The sequence below is a fragment of the Acinonyx jubatus genome, chromosome C2 (genome assembly GCF_027475565.1).
Source record: "Acinonyx jubatus isolate Ajub_Pintada_27869175 chromosome C2, VMU_Ajub_asm_v1.0, whole genome shotgun sequence".
Taxonomy (NCBI): Eukaryota; Metazoa; Chordata; class Mammalia; order Carnivora; family Felidae; genus Acinonyx; species Acinonyx jubatus.
Genome location: NC_069384.1, coordinates 54,902,509 through 54,923,627, shown reverse-complemented (window position 1 = coordinate 54,923,627; position 21,119 = coordinate 54,902,509). Strand labels below are relative to the sequence as shown.

At 39.7% G+C, this 21,119-nt stretch overlaps 1 protein-coding gene across 1 annotated transcript in view; it reads left to right on the top strand.

Annotated features, from left to right (window-relative positions):
- GUCA1C (guanylate cyclase activator 1C) overlaps positions 1-21,119 on the top strand; it is a 33,590-nt gene that overhangs the window by 9,011 nt on the left and 3,460 nt on the right. The window contains exons 2-3 of the mRNA XM_015069180.3: positions 10,354-10,503; positions 14,676-14,763. Coding sequence (XP_014924666.2) covers positions 10,354-10,503; positions 14,676-14,763 — 238 coding nt within the window. The remainder of the gene's footprint in view (positions 1-10,353; positions 10,504-14,675; positions 14,764-21,119) is intronic.

Sequence of the window (21,119 nt, the reverse complement as noted above, 5' to 3'; positions counted from 1 at the left end):
CTACAGTGACTTATCTCTTAGGCAATGAAAATCTCCCTGAATGTGGGAGGGCTAGACGATAGAAGAGATTAGCAGGAGCAGAGTCACATCCTTAATACGCTATATTATTATCTCACAGCATTTGCAAATATTTACTGAGCACCTGGAGGCATGGTGGAAGGAAGGTAGGCACAAATATGAATAGGGATTGGTCCCGTCCTCAAAGGAGTCTATAATCTACTGGGATGACAAATGTATCCTCAAATAATAAAAGGTAGTAAATAAACAATCAAAGACTGAGAGGCGGGAAAGCATACTATTTAGTTTCAGGGTTATAGATGGTGCTCCAGATTACAAGGCTGCTTCTAAACCCTGCCCAGTGATTTGCGGATGGTCCAGCATCTTTCTAGATGGGCAGGCTGGATAGAAGGTCTGGGGAACTCTTCAATGCTATCCCGGCAGGACAGACAATGGTAGAAAAATCTAGAAAAATCACACTCAAATTTTGGAGAGGTGTGGGGATGGGGGTGAGTAGGTAGGTGGTAGACATGACGTTCTGTGCCCCTAAAGAGCTTACAGTCTAGTTGAGGATAAAAAATTATGACTAAATGCCCAAAGAGTAAAATAGAGCAGTATAACAAACTATAGCAGGGCTGTGCTGTTCAAGGTACATTTACTGGGATCTGAAGATGAAATGAAAACTAAACTACACAGTTAGGAAAGGCTTTTTGGAGAAGTTGAGGCACTTTGGGACCTCGAAAGAGGTAAAGAACTTGAATTATTACTAATAAATGCTAACACTTAACTGAATATTTCTGTACTAGTCATGGTTAAAGCACTTCATATTTATTAGAATCCTCACAACAATAATATGTAAGTATGTACTATTTTTAACAGTCCCAGTTTACTGATGAGAAGAATGAGGCACAGAGAGGTTTAGTAACTTGCCTGAAACTACCAGCAGACTTGGAATGCTGGCAGTCTGATTCCAAGGGCTACACCCTAAATTTCAATGGTATTCCCCCTTTGACAAAGGAATTGAGAATTTCAATAAAAGGAACAGCTCAATTAAAGTATAAGGTAGGAGAGAGAAGCGTAAGTGAGGACCTAATTAAGGCAGAGGGCTACTGCTAGAGCATAACCGGGGACCACACAGGTGCCTCACGTGTCTTTGCTGTACACAGATAGCCTGTTGTTGTGACTTTCTGTACTCTTGCATCACAGCTGAGAAATGAGACACTCCGAGCACTGAGATGCCAGGGTTGACTTGCCTGGAGAATCTCCAAGCAGAAAGTCAGCCCTCAGCCCCTCTGGCTCCTATTCCACATTCTTACTCTGTAATAGGTGTGAAGGTGGGGCGCCTGGATGGCTCTGTCCCTTAAGCCTCTGACTTTGGCTCAGCTCGTGATCTTGTGGTTCGTGAGTTTGAGCCCTTTGTTGGGCTCTGTGTGGAGAGCTCAGAGCCTGGAGTCTGCTTTAGATTCTGTGTCTCCCTCCCTCTCTGCCCCTCCCCCGCTTGTGTGCACTCGCTCTCTCTCTCTCTCTCTCTCTCTCTCTCTCAAAAGTAAACATTAAAAATAATTTTAAAAAATAGGTGTAAAGGTAGATATAGGCACCCTGGGCCACATCTAGGCATCCGGATGTTATCCAGAGCACCACTCTGACATCAAAATGCTCTGCCCCTTGTGAGACTCCGAAGTTTGTGAGATAAAATGATTTCTCTGAACTCGTGGGTTTGTAACTCAAACCATAAATGGAGAGATGGTTTAAGCCAGAAAAACTGTTGTCAGCATGAGGACACATTTAATCACTAGGATAAACCAAAATACCAGAATAAGTTTTCAAGTTACTTAAAGTCACGACCTCAGAAAATCCTGGGAGTCAAGAGGAAGGGGATGTAAATGATTTCTTAGAAACAGGGTGATTAAACCGTTACAGAAAGAAAAGTGAGGGTAAATAGCAAGCTGTGGGATCTAATAGATGGGATGGTTTACCTGTAAATATGTTCACAAATCAAATCTTTGCTTCAATGTATTAGAAGTCCTTGCTATAAATGTTTATTAATTTTGAGAGAGCTAGAGTGAGAGTAGGAGGCGGGCAGAAGGAGAAAGAAAGAGAGAATCCCAGACTCTGTGTTGTCAGTGCAGAGCCAGACTCGGGGCTCGAACTCATGAACCATGAGATCATGGCCTGGGCTAAAATCAGGAGTCGGACGCTTAACCGACTGAGCCACCCAGCTGCCCATCCTTGCTAATTTTAATGAGCCTTTCTACAAATTTCTGTAAGATGAGTCACAGGCCACCACAGGCAGTGGAAGCCCTGCAGGAGAGGTAGGGTTGCGGGACTCCAGTCCCAACTCTGACCCTTACTGTTGTGTGTCATCTTGGACCAAGCTCATAACCTCCCTGTGTCAGGGTCGTCAGTTCTAAAACTCAGACAAGACCTATCCTGCCTACACTCTCACTGAGCTCATGTGAAATAACGTTGGAGAAAACGTTGAAGAAATGAAGACTAGCCCACAGAGGAATGGTATGTTTATCTGTTAAATGCAGGTATCTCTGATGTCAGCCCCTGCAGGTCTGATAGCAGTGAAGAGTAGCTCAACTTTGCATCAAGCTCAAATTCGATTTCCTAATGAAAGGGGGTACCTAAAGGTGCAGAGGTTGCCTGCTCACCATTTCTCTTCTTTAATTGATCCAAGTGCTGTGGACGATCATTTGCGCTGTTTGGGGCCACATTGGCCCCTTCTAATGATTGCCAGTCACAGAATGAAATTAATTAAATGAGAATCACCTTAGGGTTTCAACTGTCTTTTAAATCCAGGACACCTGCGTGGGAGCCCTAGCTCTACTGGAAATTCAGAAGTGACCTTTGGTTATTTGGTTCCTTAGCTTCTCTTTGTGTAAGAACCCTTGAAAATTAGAGCAGGCAACCTGGCTTTTAACGTGTGTAATCCTTGCTGCTGTTTGTTAACCCCCAGGCTGCCCTGCAGCCTCTAACACTGTATCAGGTTGTCTGACCCGCAGGGGGACCACTATTACTGCCGCTCTTCGTAAGACACATTTACCGGAAACAAATGACCATCTATTATTAGATTGTAAATCATGAGGCTGCAATCTCTTAAGGGGAAAGACCAAGGCTACTACTTCAGAACTACCAACATAGACACTCTCAGGAAGCATTTGTTGCTGATAATAAAACACCTCATACTTGTTTAGCACTTTGTAATTTACGAAGTATTTTCATATATAACATCAGTCATCAGCATTTTGGCCGAGCTTCTCACAGAATTTTACCTGTTAAAGACAACCAGCTGTACCTGCTGAGACGCATTTAAACTTAAGCTGTTGTAACTCGTGCATTTGAACAGAATCTGTTGGAATTGTAGTTCTCAAATCTGGCTACATATTAGAAGCACCTGGGGGTATTATCAAAATGACCAGTGGTTGGGGCTCCACCCGAGTCCCACTGAATCAAAACAATGTTGTGTTAGTTTTAAACTGCCAGGTGGTTTGAATGTGCGGCCAGACACGAGCACCACTGTTCTACCAGAAAGACCACCGTCAAAATATTAGAAAGCTGGGGTCTAAGCCCATTTCTGCTACCAAAGAGCTTTGTAACATGGATACTTATTTAAAAGGGACTCTGGGTCCAAAACTATTGATTCAGAAGCAGTTCCTCTGTTCTTGTAGTTACAACCATAATAGAGAAACACAGCCTTGATGCAAGTAATATAGGTATATATATTCTACTGTCTGTGCTACCACTTTCTATATCCTCTGTTTACCTCTTCTACTCAGCAAAGAACAAGGATGCAGCGTCTTCCATGAGAAAGGAAACACTCTTAGGACACAAGCTAACTGAATTAGGGTAAGGCTGGATTTATCTGTGGCATTGCACTCGCTTCGGCAGCACATATACTAAAATTGGATTTATCTGGGGCATTATTGCTTAGGGTGACAGGTGTTTTTAAGAGGAAAGCCATATTGGCTACCTGAAGAAGTTCCTTGCAAAAGGCTACCATTGCTATAGTCACTGCTGGGTCTTCCGTAGTTAGCTCATTCAGCAGTGATCAAACTCAGACAATTGTCTTGCCTTCCCCCAAGGCACCTGAGACTGGCTTCTAATTCACAGTCATCCAAACATCACTGAGCTGGCTGCATGCTAGGGACAGATGCTTGGGGCTTCCTGATTGATATCCAGGAAACCTATTAATAATTGTGAGCTTGTTGGGTAAGTATTGTGAGAAGCCCTTTGTCCCAGAACCCTTGAAGTTTGCACAGTCATGGTCAAGGACAACTGCATGTGATGTGCATACAGATCATGTTATAGAACCAGCCTACAAGCCAGCAGTGTATTTCTCATCTTAAAGAGGTGAGTCTCTTTTAAGGACATTCCAGCAATTCCGTAGCTGATAGAGACTATGTTTGCTGTTATGTCAGTGTTTGTAGGTGAAAATGGGCTAGGTCATAAATGCTGAATACAACATTTCTCTTACAGATTTCAAAAATTCATGAAAGTATTTTAAAAGCATTCGTATGTATTTGACATAATAGAGGTGGCCCTTATATTGCCTAGGGCAATATAGGCAGTTCCTAAGATGCAAACTGAATATCAGTGACAATGATTGATCAATCACGGGATGTGCTGATACTAACTCTCTGGGTTTCCTTACTGGGATCATCTGAGTAACCACTTCCAGGCAGAAGTTTCAATTCATATGTTGCTGCTGACTTGCCACAGCTGGCAAAATGTCACTGGAAGGTGTCACATGTAAAAGAATGAAAACATCTAAATGCCTTCAGGTTAGGGGCTGTGACAATTCAGGAGTTCTTCACAGATCGTGATTCTGTGAAAAGTAGCAGCATGTTAATGCTGTCAGAGGAAATAGTTTTCATTTGGGACCATGGTTTGAAGGATTTTTGTTTGATTTGGATCATTTGTTTTCCTGAATAAGAGGGTGCACTAGGGTACAAATGGGGTCTGATACCTAGTTGTTGTAATAACAGTTTATATTTCTGCGATCTTGGTGTTACTTGAACCCAGGATGCTGTGCTTATTGGTTAATGCCGTTTGGGACCTTGTTTGGGTTAAGTGAGCTCAGATGTGCGAAGCACAATGCCTGGCCCTGTGTGTCTAGCAAGTATTACATCAACATCAATAGTTGCCATTTTCATTTTGATTATAGTTATAATTATTATTACTAGTTCAGTCCATTTCTTATTTGCAAAATGACTGTTTTTAGAACTGAAATTCTACAATTTGAATCAACGAAATGAAGCCAAGTTCCCCTAAGATGTTACCCAGTTTATAAATTTGTGGCTCCATCCCTGGGACAAAACTCCAAAGCAGATGTCTCTGAAGTATATTGAGATGACATTTCAGTATCTGTTTCTTGGGGTCTCTCAGGCACACAGAGTGATGGCAGGACCACACTGTCCTAGCAGATGACATCTACAGTGATATTTTTACCTGGGTATTTTACAAAGTGGGGAGAATGGAGGGATTGGTCGGGGCTGCAATGCAGGTGTAAGGCCCCAAAGAGGGGGTAGTGCTGAGCCAAAGCATGGACCAGATGCACAGCAAAGGAATGCTATAGAGCCCTAGTCAAGAGCAGAGGTGAAGACAGAACAAGGTTGGCTAATGCAGGACCGGTATGTAGGCTTTAGATCCTGGAGGCGCAGCTGGGGAAATTTTCTGGGGAAACAGGCAGCGAGAGCCATGGTCTATGGGGTGGTGGAGGTTAAACCCTTGCACAGGGAGAGGGGCTAAGGATTCCAAAATGGATACAAGAAATGTTCATCAAAAATGTCAAGGAGCAGGAGAGGCAACAGGAGAGTGAACACCTTTTGTCCCTCTGAGCCAGATGGCTATGCAAGCGAGGCGAGGGAAGCCTGGGAGTGGTGGCCCCAGGAGCTCTCTGGGCTCACAGTCTCCCTGAGACTAAGCAGCTCAGACCACACAGGCCAGCTGCTCCTTGGGCAGTACCACGTATGAAGGGAGCACAGGTGCCAAGGTGCTGCATTTTCAGTCATTCGGGTCACCTTACGTTATATGACCGTATTACCGAATAGTTCACACCTGTGAATCAGGAACAACACACTGCGCTGAATGTGTACCATCTGTATGGATACCTCTTCCAGAAGGAGAATTCAGTTGTAATGCATTTGAGGGCAATAAATACTGGGTGATACAAAGAGCAAAAGCCTTAGAGGAAGGCTGACTGAATTTAAATCCTGGATCCACCTACAACCTAACTTTGTTATTTAAGTGGTTTATTTACCATGTCTGAAAATCCGCTTTCTCCTCTGGAAAGTAGGAATAGTAGGGCTACCTGTCAGGTTGCTATTAGAATTAGAGAGGATGTTTGGAAAGTGACTAGCACAGTGCTTGGAACATTGTATATATATATATATAGAAGATTTTATAGCTTTTATACTTAGTAATAAATAAGAAAATAATTGTTTCATATGCATGTAAGTTTTATAATTTAACTTTCTATCTGCATTTCAAATTGATCATATCCTGAAAGCAACTGTGACTTACGGCAGGTTGTGAATATTGCTGGAGACCATGTATTCCACTGGTGGATTTTCTGTTGGACGGAACACTATAGATTTTGTTTTCCTTATTTTTTTTATTATATTAGACTTCTAGTTTCATCTCTTTGATGGTACAAAGAAAACAAGCCTTATATAATGTTTAAATATTTTTATACTTTATTTATAGATGTAAAAAGTATGCCTTATAGTTTCCTACATTTTTAGAGACTATAAGAAAGCTTGAATTTGAAGTCTCCATATATTTTTTTTCTCTTTCTTGTTTTAACCCACCTCTACAAAATGATTTGTAACCTATCAACGGACCAAACTCCCTTTGGAGACTGAGAAACAGTCATGCTTCCATATCTTGGCCCCATTTAACTCTTCTGTGTAATCCACTCCATCCTAAGAACATAGTGTATACATCTATAAATGTGTTGGAATTAAAATTATTTTTGTAGACATCCTCCCAAACTCTCCTTTTCTGAGGTTCCTGAAAATGGCTTTGTGTGTGCCCAATTTCTTCCCCACCCTCAACCTTGAAGGAGGATCCAGCCGTCACCAAACTAATGTTTTAGGATTTGGGATACAGAGTTAGGAGACAAGGTGGTGGAGTGAAGGGCTGGTGCATTCTCATGGTCAGGCTGCTGTGAAGGAGGGGGGCAGCGGGGAATTGCTGAAGGTTGAGCATCAGGGGCTATGTGCAGGGAGCATAAGGGAGAGGAAGAGGGTGTTGGAAGAAATCCATAAATTTCTTGCAACTTGTATTTTTTCCAGAAATCAAAGTAAAGACTTGCTGTTATTTTCAATTAATTTTTGATTGATGGACTGTATTTGTAGGACTGTGTCATTATTCTGAGACTGAACCATGTGGGTCATATTTTTTCTCATCAGTCTTAATAAGGTTACAGAAACTCAAGTGAGAAGAAGTCATAATTAAAACAGCCACTTGGGCAGATACCTAGATGAAAACATTGCCTACGAAGGAAGACATCTATAAGAAAAACAGCTTAGATCCATAGTTCCCAAATCTTAGGATACATGAGACTCACCTGGGGAGCATTTTAAATGCAGACTCTTGGACACCATCCCAAGTAGTTTTGATGCTGTTGTTTGGGGTTGGGTTCTAGGAATCTGCATATTTCATTGTCCTCATGTGATTCTGATGCAGGGAGTTTATGAACCCTACTCAGGCACAAGGTCAATCAGTGTCAAACATTCCAGACAGTTCTGTGTGCCACGAGGGCTCCAGTAGCTCAAATACAGAAATATGAACTTAACAATGTTCCTTTGGATCATGTCAAAGAAAAGTCTTTGGGCATTCTCTTTTGCATTTTTCCTGGTCACATTTACAGGAACATCTCACCTCTGTGGCTCTTATCCCCGTCTCCCGTATTTAAAATCTATAGGTTAACTGAAGGCAATAATTACTTTATATACCAATTTACAGAATAAGCATTACTTAAAATCCTCTCCAACACTAACACAAGCCATTAAATCACATTGACCAGAGTTGTCTCACCAATGTGAATTTCTACAAAATCTTACCAGAAAAATAATTGGAAAGAAGAGTTGGCTGTGGTTCGTTAAGAATTTGACTATATGATGGAATGCTGGTTCGGAAAGAGTGGTTCGTTAAGAATTTGACTATATAACGGAATGCTGAAGTGAGAACAGAAGATATATTGCTTGCAGGAGATTTTGGAATAGGCTGCACTTGTCTAAGTAGAAAGGCTTCCTTACCCATCATCACCTTTGGCAGTAGATTAAGCAGATTGTCCATTTTAAAGCCATACAATGAAAGTATTTATGCTCACCTCCTGATAGAGTTTGTTCACAGCTTCCAGGACCAGGATTGGAAGGAGTTAGGGTCACCTGCCCACTGTGCCTAATCAGAAAACACCAAATGTTCTAAAGGCAGCATTGCTCAGTCTAATCTGTTGCCATTCATCACGCAAGTGATGCCAAAAACTATGATCCTGAAGCAGGACTCAAAAAGTGAAACAAACCATCATGGAATATAAGGTTTTTATGGAAACACTGAAAGATCAACTTTATATTTATAGCAAGCCAGCTCAGTCTTCTCAGGGATGATGTTTCTGTAACTTTTTGGCAAACACACATAAGAACTACCCAGGGAACAGTTGTATTGACTGGTCAGTCCTAGAGACACAGGAGGAAGACCTGGGAGCCAATGTGCCCCTAGTTGAATACTGTCCACCCAACTCATATTCTCCATCCCTGCCAGTCTTGACACTGAAAAATAATGGTCATGTCCTGCCAAATCTGAAGATATCTTGATGTCCTCTTAAATAAATTTCAACTCTATGATAACATAATTCCCTTGTCTCAGCCATGACTATGTTAGGGGTTAATATAGTGAAGCGGTAACAGCAGTAGGAAAGGCAGATAGAGAAAAGGCAAAACCACCTATGTTTTGTATCCTTGAGCAAATTTCCTTGAGGAGATCCATTCAACCAGACTCCAGACTGTTAGCAGAAGCCTTGTTGCTTGTAAGAAGTATTAAAGTTATTGATGGGGTGAATTTACCTAAGTTGTAAAACGTAAAAATCTATTACCCACATGTAGTAACATTTTTAAATAGTTTTATTGTATTTTTCTGACTATATAGGTAAAACATCCACAGGGTAGAAAAAAATTTTTAAATAATACATTTTGAAGACAATGCTATAGTCATTTAGCACATTGGCTTTCAGTATTTGAGGTGCTGTAGTAGTCTTTAAAAAACCAAACCAACCAACCAACCAACCAACCAACAAACAGCCTTTAATCAGGCAAGAAGGTTTTGTTTCAGATCCAGAACTACGGGTGAGTTTTCAATTGCTTTTCTTATAGACTAGATACAAAAGCTTGCTCCTCGAAGCAAACACATACTATTTTATAGGCTGCTAAGTCTCATGCTCTTTCTTCTAAGGGGAAGGAGTACTTTATGTCACATCCTGTTTTGTAAATAGGACTCTACAATCCAAAATTCCAAGGAGAATGCAGCTGACAGCATGTTTCCTTGGGCTGAATATACTACTTTTGGCATCTGAATTCCCAGGGGAAGATAGCAGAGAGTGGGTCACGCACCTCCCTAGAGCTGGTCACTTTTCTTAAGATAGTTGAGCATTTGGCTGAGTAAGGTTTGAAGGGTATGATTCTTAAGAATGACAAGGACTATTTCTGTATCAATTGAGAGTGTTTTACCAATTTAAAACAGGCTGAAGGGAACTGCCTAAGCTTGAAAGCCTTAAACAGTCTTTTCTAAGATCGACTAATATGGCAAAACCTTTACAGAGAAGAGGCTCATAAATTTTGATTCATACTGAAAACGACTTATTTAAAAGGAATCCTGGAATTTAGCATTCCAAAAAAATCAACCAGGCTCTCTAAAAAGGAGTACAGAATTTATTTAGCTGGTTTTTCCCCTTATATTAGAAATTGGTACCTGGTCTTCTCTCTAAGTGGGGGACAAAACCTGAAGATACTCAGGAGAAGACAGCTACTGTAGGATGTCCAGTGGTGAGGACACAGCCTTCCGTCAGGGTCAGGCCAGAATCTTGTTTCTTTTTTGGCATAAGAAGTAGATATTTTCTCTAAAAACACACTTGCCTATATATTTAAACTTGTTTCTATACACATTTCCCATGCTTTTCTTTGTTTATTTGTTTCTTTTGTTAACGAAATGCCAGGGAAAAGTTCTATGGTGAAATCTTCTGGGTTGTATTAATTTGTGCTAATGGTCCTGCTCGTGAACCATGATTTCTCACATAAAAGACAATTGTTTCTCTTAAATATTTACGTCCCTTTCTGTCCTTGCTTTCTATAGGATGGATTTATCGACTTTTTAGAGTTTATTGCTGCTATAAATCTCGTTGTACGAGGAAAAATGGAGCAGAAATTAAAATGGTATTTTAAGCTGTATGATGCTGATGGAAACGGTTCTATTGACAAAAAAGAACTACTGAATATCTTCATGGTAAGTGAAGTGGTGAAGTAATCTTAGGACATTGTATAGTTAATGTAATTTTCCTTCCTGTGGAGCTGGTGACAACTATCTATGTGGTTGGTGAATTTTGGGATATACATTTGGAACTGCTAGAGCCATGTAAGTTTCACTATGCTATCGATTACTGAGTGTGCACCTGCAAACCAGCATTATCTTGTCGGTGTTCAAATTCACATATTTTAGCAGAGTATTGAGATGAAAAATGAATAAACGTGATGTTCTAAAACAACTTGTCTTTTTGTCTGCCTCGGTGCAGAAAGTTGTGCGAGGAGCAGCTGAAATACCGGACGGTTATATAGCAAAAGCCAAGGGCTAAGAACAAAGGTACCTGAGGACTAATCTTTCTGAGGGCTGGACTAAAGTATTTCTAAAAAGTACCTCAAGGATCTCAGGCCCTTTCCAGCTGTAAAGTTCAATGAGTCCCTTTATAAATCTCACCCCCTTCCACCAAGGAAGTGGAAATACTTATTATCATGGGATGACATGAAATGGATTCTAGAGTATAAGATGATTAAGAAGGACACTGTACCTAAATGAGAATGTGAAGTAAAATACACATTATGAATGCAATATACGGAATTTGTAACACAGAATCAGAATTGGAGTCAGAGGTCGTAGAAGTGATCTGGTCCAAATTATTTCATTTATAGATGAAGGAGTTAAGTTACTGTGTTATAATACATAGTATAAATATTATCAAAAATGCAAAAAAAAATAAGTAGGTAGAACTACAATTATAATCAAACACCTCAATAAATGGACAAAGCTGTTAATACTTAAAACTGTTTAGCAAATGTAGAGTCAATGAACATATGGAAAGAATTCAAGAGTATGATAATACTCACATTGCTTTCACTTTAATCTCACAGATAATTCACAAAAAAGTACTAAGATACACTTTGTAACTGAACTTTGTAAGCATTAAAATTCAGAAATTCTGCATATATATGACATGTTACAACACAAAATTAGCAATCTAAAATATTCCCTAGAGAATGCCCAACCCCATGTAAATTTTAAAACATCCTCTTAAACATACTCAAATTTATTTTAAAAACATTAAATATATAATATAGCATACAAATATTGGGGGAATATCCAAACAGTATTCAAAGCAAGGGTTCGTATCCTGGGATCTATGGATCTATGGCCTTCGGAAATCCTTGAAGACTATGACATTAAGGGCAACGTTTTTCCTGTATGTTATCAACTTTTGAGGGGAGGGAAAGGGTCATTGGATTCTCAAAAGAATTAGGAGGAACAATAGTATATGAATGTTTTTGTCCAAATCTTATGAAAATTTTTGCACAGATTTTTATTAGTTAAAATGTACAACTTATGTTAGTGAGTAAAGAAAAGAGAAATATTAAGCAGAGAACTGAGGTTTTCTTTGAAGTGTTTAGAAAGAGAACAAAAAGAAAAGAGGGAAACATAAAAGCACAGAGCAGAAATTCATTTAATAATCGACACTATTTGTCTCCAATTAAATTAATAAAGATTAACAACAATAAGGTGGAATTCTGGCAAGGGCACTCTAAGAAGAGTGCCCTTACACATTGTGGAGGGGGTATAAATGGAGATAACATTCCTGGAGATTTGGTAATCTGCATCAAGAGGCTAAACGTGTAGCTCCATTTTAGAGCCAACATTTTTGGTCAGGAAAACAATCATTAACATCATCAAAGATAAAGGTTCTATGATTTACATCACAGAGTCACGTAAAATACTAAAAATGAATGACCTAAAAGAGAAAACATTTTAAATAAATTGATGCAATGGAATAGGTACTTATACAAAATGATTGGCCTATATGATGGCAAGTGAAAACAATCCAGTAAAGAATACATACTGTTTAATGTAAATTCTCTTGACACATGATAACAGGATGTTAAAATAAAACACAGCCCAGCCATCAAAAGATCCAAAGGAAGTACTAGATTATAGGCAAAACTTACAAAGGAAGTAGTTACATCTTAATTTCACTTCAAAGGCATAAAATGGTCAGGAGGATGTTTAAGAAGGGCTATTAGAGAGGATTTTCTTGGGTAAAGCCCTCAGGTAAATAGCATGGGGATTTAAGGAAACCACTGACGTTTGGGGAGCACAGTGTTCCAATATTTGAGTCTGAGAAATCTAATGAAGCAGACCATGGCAGCAGAGTAGAGGGGTAAAGTTGAGGAAGAATCTTATGCTCAGAATATGTGGGGACGAAGGTTTTTTCATGGATCAGACATGGGGAGGAAGCTGACAGAGTTGCCTTGGATCTTGTCCAGCTGAGCCACTTGGAGAAGTGAGGGCATCTCAGAAGAGGAGGGAGCTGGAGGTAGAAGCAGAGAGTGAGTCACAACCAGGAACACGTTGCACCCCTCCCCCAGGGGACACCTGGCTATGTTTGGAGACATTTTGGTTGTCAGCTGGGGAGTGGAGGAGTGCGTGTGTGGTGCTACTGCTATCTATTGTTTAGTGACCAGGACTGCTGTGAAACATTCTACAATGCACAGCACAATCCTGAACAGGAAAGAATTGTCTACTCTGAAATAGCAGTTGGGCAGACCTAGAACTTGTAGAAGGAGCCTTGAGGGGTCAGCTGGAATCAAAATGCATGATCCATGTCTAGGGATGTGTACGAGAGTGTCAGTAATAAAAGGGAGGCATGGTCTCAAAGAGGGGATTTTAAACATCTGTCATCCAGAGAGCTCTGACACCAGATAACTGGGAGTGAGGGTGCCTGCCAAGTCAGACTGTCCTGTTCCCCCTTCTCTCCTACCTCCTCCCCTCCCACTCAGAGAGTGGTCAGAAATGGGCTGAGCAAAATGGAGGAGAAAGTGCAGATATGCTAAATGAGGGAAGAAAGAAGGAAACAAACCATGCCTCCCTGCCCATCCCCCCCCCCACCATGCTTCTCCTGTACGAAGAGGGAAAACACAGGGCACATTGAGGACTCCCTCCAAAAGTATCCCTCCAGGCCTCATCACCCTTCCAATCAATCCTTCAGTCTCACTTCTATTTCCCAGAGATGGGTCACAGACAAATCCTAGATATTTCATAATCTTTTATTATGACTTCTACATGTGGTCTCGTATCCCTTCTGCTGTGGGAGTACTGGATGCCTAGACAAACTTTTAGGCTTTTGGGACCTCTGCCAAGACACTGAGAAACCCTAAAAATATTTATCTAATTGGATGCTATATGTATGTAACCATTATTCTAAGCATTACCCTCTATTTAATTGTGAGACCTCACTAGCTGAGGCCAGGAGTGGTGCTGTACTGCTGTTTGCTGGGACTAATCCCAAATTAAGCATTGATAATGCTTGCAAAGCAGCAGAAGAGATGGTCCTATTTCAGACCAGGCCCTCAATTAAAATATGATGCCAGTGGTTCTGCTAAAGATCCCTTTATGTTCAGTCAAGGTAGTTATGTTCAAATTCCCAGATAACTAACTTTTTCTTTCTCTATCTCTCTTCCATTTTATTATGAATTTCCACATCAAATATTGGTCGCTTAATTTAATCACCTGGCAGTGGGGGAGAGGGAAAGAGTGGTTAATTTTCCCTCTAGGGAAGCTGGAAATGTCATTTTCCCTGGGTTCCCTGACAGCCTTTATGATGAAAAGGTGCTGGCAGGGTGTGAGAGAAATTCAGTGTCCTTCCAAGGCATACAGATCTGTCTTCCCAGTCAATCATTCTAGAAAAGGGCAAAAAGGACCAGAGGTGCCAGTGTCAGAAGCTGGAGGAGAAGCCTTAGATGCTTACAGAATATCTTTTTATGTTCTTCTATAAGATTAATGATGATTGGTCTGAAGTTGAGAACACTGTTTTCTGCGTCCAGAATTCTTATGACAGTGGCCACTTCAATGTTTTTCCCTATAAGCTTTTTGTATCCTTTGCTACCTAGTATGTTGAATAGATCCCTTTGTGCTGTATAATATCAAACTTCAGTTTGTATTCAGTTAATTAAATTTCTAAGCCTCATTACCCAGAACTGACATAATATTTTTATTTATTTTTACCAACTAGAACAGGTTGGACAACAAATATGACATGAACATATCCCAAAATTGTGTCATATTGGGGTAGAAATGTCACAAAATGTATTTACTTCCAGCAAAGTTGAGCTCAGTGATTTAATTTCTTTTTGCAGGCTGTGCAAGCCCTCAATAGCCAACAAACTCTGAGTCCTGAAGAATTTACCAACCTGGTGTTTCATAAGATCGATAAAAACAATGATGGTAAGGCAATTTTACTCTCCTCGGGCTCACTTTTTTTTTTTTTTTACAAAGTAGGAGGTGGTGGGGTGAGTTGGAATGCCATTTAGGCAAAAGCACGAACCTTTCAAGATAACCCTAGCTGGGCTTCATAATTTGCCCAGTCCAGTGTTCTCCAGTCAGTACAATTCACTGATTAAATGTCTATTGACTACGTATAATCAGTTCATGGTGCTTGGCATTTTGGGATATATGAACAAGAGTAAAGGGAGATACAAGGAAAGAAAAGTGGGAGAATATGATATGAAGGACTCTGCTATTTACTCTGGGATATGTTCTAGTAATTATTCCTTTCTACTGGAGGTGTTTCATCAACTTGCAAACAAACTCACGTTTCCCATACTACAAAAATCATTTCTTCGATTGTGTGATTTTCTTCTATCAGATTTTTTCCTTTCCTGTGATGACACATTTCTGGGAAGAGTTGTGTGTACATGCCTTCATTTCTGTTCTTTGTACCTTTTCTACATTTCCACTGTTTCTGCTCATTTCTCCATCTGCTATTGCTACCTTAAAATCTGGGTTCCTCTTCAGCTCCGAGAAGGTGCACTTCTTCTTCAGAGGCTGAGTGAAATGGAAGACACAGGCATTCCAGGAGAAGGGAGAGTGCTTACACCAAATGACATTGATCTCAGTAAACTGGTAGGGGAGCATATTGATTGGAGATTGAGGCGGCATAGCTAAGGATGTTCCTTGAAAACAGAGAGTTTGACATGATGGAAAATATGATGTTACTAAGTGATTTAAGGGGGAAAAGGAGGATAGATATGAGGCACTGGGACTCTAGCCATAGTTGTCATCAATCCAAAGTAATTTTTTCCACAGGACCAACATGCCCGCCATGGGTCACTTCCTATAATGGACACTAGAGGGCAGTAGACACCCATGTTGTGTGTGGCAGTTTGCACTGGTCTACTGTGTCTGGCAGGATGCGACGGTGAGTAGGCTGGAAAGGAGTTTAAATGAAATCGCCATTATGAATGAGCCCAACAACTGGACGAGAGTATAATTCTCAGAAAAATACTTTGGAAATGTATCAGTAGCATCAATCTCCCTCATAAGGACCCAGTCCTAGTCTGCCTCACCTCAATTTCAAGTCAGTATGCTCATTTTCTAGTTTACCAAGATCAGAGCCATTTGGTTGTAACTACTCATATTTGGGTCTATATAGATGAAGGATAAAATAAGTCAGTTCATGTGAAAGCTTGTAAAAAACAGATTCAGACTAACCAGAGTTGACAAGGAAACTAAGTGAAGGTAGAAAAGGACCAGAGAAATGGAGAGTGGAAGATCTTAAGAGGCCAGTGAAAACCTTATGTGGAATATGCAACTGAACATCCTGATCACCAAACAGGAAAAATGCTGTAGGTTTGTTCTGTTTTAATTTTTAATCTCAGAGGTGAGGGGATATAGTAGGGGTTGGCATAGAGATGATAAACCATTTCAGCCTGGGGCCGAAATTGTTGACCGAAGGACCAGGGTCCTGGAAGGAGATAGGACACTGTGAATGTTTAAGACTTAGTAATACAATAAATTTCAAAAGGGCAGGTCATGAATGTTGAAAATATGTCTGAATCCTGCTTCTAGTGGTGGAAGCCAGGGAATAGGAAAGGTGACCTCTCCTGGAGAAGTATGAGGGTTGTGGTATCCTTAAGAAGGGTCTTGGTTTCTTATTAGTTTGGGGGAACAAATAACGTGTTCCAGAAAACAAGAAAATGATTCAGGACTCTTTATTTATTACCTAAGCAGTTTCTTAAAAAACAAAGTATAAGTTATCAGTAAAATGGGGGATGTTGTGGCAAGAGCCTAGAAAAAGAAAGATGGAGGTGAAGGATGCAAATCTGGAAGAGTGGAGGTGTTTTCTTGGGCAATAACTGAGGTTATCTGCAGTCGGGGAAATGGACTCTTTGACCTAGAAGAATATATCAAAAGAGAGATAATACATTATGGTTTCTGGAATAGCTTATAGAACTAATCACACAAATCATTTCCTCTGATAACAACTTGTATTTAAGGGGAAAAAACATATATCATTGCCTTTTACAATGAAGATATTAAATAAACAGGCTACATTTTGGAAGAACAATGAACCACTGTTTCTTGGCAAATGCATACACAGGACTGAAACTGAGAAAATTTTCTTTCATATGCAAATTATTGGAGGTTGTTGCATCATCTCATCAAGAGACAGCTGGGTCATTCCCTATTTCAAGAAAAGGAGGCTAAAATTGTACTGTTGGAGAAAGACAGCCCAGAGCACCAGAAGGCAAGGAAGAGAATGTAATGAAGACATAGAAGGTTGATATTTGCAGAAGCGTAAAAGGATTTTGCCAGTATTTGACAGAGGAAAATAAAGTGTTTTATTCACACATAAAAGGAGAGTAAGCACCACGGGGGAGATTATCTATTCTTGTTTGTACAAACCTAAGTATATATACCTCAAATAAGAGTTTTTAAAATTGTTTATTGTCATCGTTATCAAAACATCATTGTTGGTAGAAGTAAAGAGGGTCAATCAAGTATATCAGAATAATGTTGACTATGTGCCGACATATATTTTCTTTAATTTTTCAAAAGGAAAAGCAAGTACGCTATTGTTACCTGATAATCCAGTGAATGTTGAAACTGAAGACCACACCACACCAAGATACAAGCAAAAAAACCTTCAAGAACATGTATGAAAATCCCAGTTTGACTGCAAATTGATTATAAAAGAATAACTGACATTAAATCTATCGGGACAGAAAAACACACAACAGCTATGAAGTATTCTATACATCATTATCATCATGGTAGTTAGCAAATCGGAGGCAGAAGATTAATCAAAATAGAGGCATAGGATAAATACCAAGAAAATAAAAAGATGAGAATCTACAAACTCCATGAGGGCAAGAACTATTTCTGTTTTATGTACTTTGGTAGGTCTTGCATGTTCATACTTCCTGGCACACAGTAGGTGCCCTATGAATAGTTGTGAAATGAATGAATGTCTGGTAAGAAGATGTCATGCAAAAAGCACAGGAAGAAATAAAGAAGAAACAAACACAGCATGCATTGCTATCTTCCTACAGGAAGAGAGTTGTCTAGACTATTTTGGAAATTAACATACATGTGCATATGCGTTGCTACTTCAAAAAATATAAATGCAATTGACTAAGAGAAGTTAATTACCAATGGAAAGTGAAACTGGGGGCCAGAAAGAGGTTACAGGGGATTCTTTCATTTCATTGAACTTTTTGTATTGTTTAAATTTATATCATGAGCATGTATTATTATAATAATTCAACAAGCTGTTTTTATTTTTATATTACAAATAAAAGCACCAGGAAGGAAAACTTGAAAAGAATCACAAAGACAGAAAATTGAAGCTCAACATTCAACATTATTGAAGAATGAACAGGCAGGACAGCAAGACTAAGTCAGAATAAATGATTAAGCATGGAATTCTGCACCCTTTCCTGCAGGAAGAATGGCAATCCGCATTCTACCATGTGCTGCTTAGGAGTCGTTCTTGACATGATTTAGGAGGATTTATAGATGCTGTTCACAACATCAAGTGCAGAAAGTGTACCAGGCAAGTTTAACATAGCGCCAAATAGCACAGGGGCAGGGGAGACTTTAAGGCGTTCGTAATAATCAACCATGAAAGTGAAAAGAGACAGAACAAGGCCAAAGAGGAAATGAAAGAGGTGATTATTGGGTTGATACTTGAGGTAACAGAAAACAGGAAGACATCTTATTGAGCAATTAACCAGAAGGACCAATGTTTTCGACTGGAACATTGTGGAAAACCATGAGAGACACAGCGACTCAAACTGGAAACGGAACTACCGGGAGGTAAGAGGGAATCAGGTTTTCTCATAGAAAAGAAGAAACTGCTGCACTTAACTCTGCTATAAAATGCTGCTAAATGCCTCTAGTGCCACCTTGCTAATGAATACAAAACTGTGTCGTTTAACGTCTTCACTAGCATCCGCCCTTGAAAATCTGGCTATTCTCATCTCCTGAGACTCCCATTCCCATCTTGGCTAATTTCCCAGCCCCACCACGATTTTTCATCAAGTTCTAATTTAAAAGAATTGAAAAAAAAAGGGTTTTACATGGGCTGGTTTCTTTCAATATCAGCTGACTTCTTTAGAGCAAAAATGCTAACGTGTGCATGCACTGTAAGTTTTGGCTTTCTTTGGGGGTGGGGATAGGAGGTCATTTTTTGTTTTGTTATGAAAGATAATATAAGACATTCATGCAAATAAATACAGGACCCAGGAATATCAATAAGATAACCACTCTGCAAAAACAAGACTAAGGAAAATATTCATCATCAATGAAGCTGCTGAAATTGGTAGTGAGTGATGGAAGAGCATTGACCTTCAGGGTCCCCAGGAGGAGAAAATGTGTCCCCCAACTCAACAAACTACTAAATAATGTAATGTAGACATATAAGTATGTGTATACTTCAACATGCAAAAATAAAATTGTGTACTTTCTGAATTATGCCCTATAAATATTGAAATGTATTTTTAAATATAAAACAAAATAATAAAAACTCAAAAAATTGTTTTAGATCCTTCTGAGTCCTGTGATCTCCTGCTCAGTCACCTCTTACTGGCTTTGCCTCTTTGCTGGTAGATTTTTTGAGGGGAAGCTTCTGGACCCGCATAGGCAATCCTTTCCAGAGAGATTCAGAAACCGTCCTTTTATTTTCTTTGGGCATAAATCCTCAGACAAATTAAAGAGGATTGGGAAGCAATGTTTAAGAACATCAGATAAAGAAAAGCAGTTTGTCAGCATGTTTTCTGAGCCCCTCCCACATTCCAGCAGCTCAGTCACCAGCAGTGTGGTGGAGGAAATGGCAATTGTAGCTGGGGCTTAATAAATATCTGATGAAAAATGAATGAATGCTAATTACTGGGGGGAAAGGGTGAGGAAAATTTCAAAGTACTTTAGATAGAAATAGTAAACATAAGTTGCTATAGGTAGAAGTTGGCTTCGTTTCCAAAAGAAATTTTTTATGGTAAATGGTTAGGTAACGTGAAAAAAATGAATATGCAGAGGTCACACATGTTTTGAGAAAAGTAAAAAAAGCATCACAGAAGAGTTCCATCTTCTAAGTTGCTAAGAGAGTAGAACTTAAAAGTTCTCATCACGGGGAAAAAAAGTATAAAGTGCAACTGTGTGAGGTGATGGATGTTTAAACTTAAGACGAGGATTTCATAATATTATATGTATCAAGTCATTATGTTGTACGCTCTAAACTGACACAATGTTATATATCAATTATATCTCAATTAAAAGAGTTTTTTTAAAAACTCCATCTTTTATTTATTTTCCACACCAGTAAGTAATCTGAGTTGCTTTTCACCTGACATGATGTCTATACCCTCCACATCCTCAGACATGGCTGTTTCCACCAGCAGTGGTGACAATGGGCAAGTGTAATAACTGAGTGATCAAAACCCACTTCACTTGGGGCGCCTGGGTGGCTCAGTGTGTTAAGTGTCTGCCTCTTGATTTTGGCTCAGGTCATGATCTCCTGGTTCCTGGGATCAAGTCCTGCTTTGGGCTCTGCATGGAGCTCTGACAGCATGGAGCTTGCTTGGGATTCTGTCTTTCCTCTCTCTCTGCCCCCTCCCCACCTCTCAAAATAAATGAACATTAAAAAAACAAAAACAAAAACAAAAACACTTCACTACCCCATCCCCATTCTAGGGGCTTCTGCTAAGCCCCTAGAAATTAAAAAAAAAAAAATTGCACTGGTAATTTAGCAGCTGTGATTTCCCTTTGCCAAAAACGGGGTTGTTTTGTTGTTATTTATGGTTCCCATGACTCACCGCTCTGCACCCATGTGACCCTCCCCAGCCACACACTACGACTCCTTATTTTCAGTTTTCTCTACTTAACTTTGGCTTATTCCATGGCTATACTTTACCTGTGAGACATAGATGACTCCCTTCCTACCCTGTGGATTTTGCAGAAACTTCTTTGGCATAAGGAAAACCTAAGGAACAAAGATTCAATTTCCCTGTAGAAGACATGTTTTAGAATTTTGCCATTGAGACCAAAAGGTATCTTATGAGAATGTGATAATTCATCCTTATTTATATTTGATTCACTATTGTGGTATTTTGAATATTTGACTTTGTCCACTAAAAAGTACAGGTACAGTGTAACATCTAACTTCAGTTCCTGCTGCCTTTCTGCCTCAGGTACCCATTCTCTATTTACCAAATGTTCTTGATTTGTCTTTGACTGGCCTTCTACCTAGCCACAAACCTGATTTGATACAATATCTTTGAGATCAAGAACTACATCTCTACCCC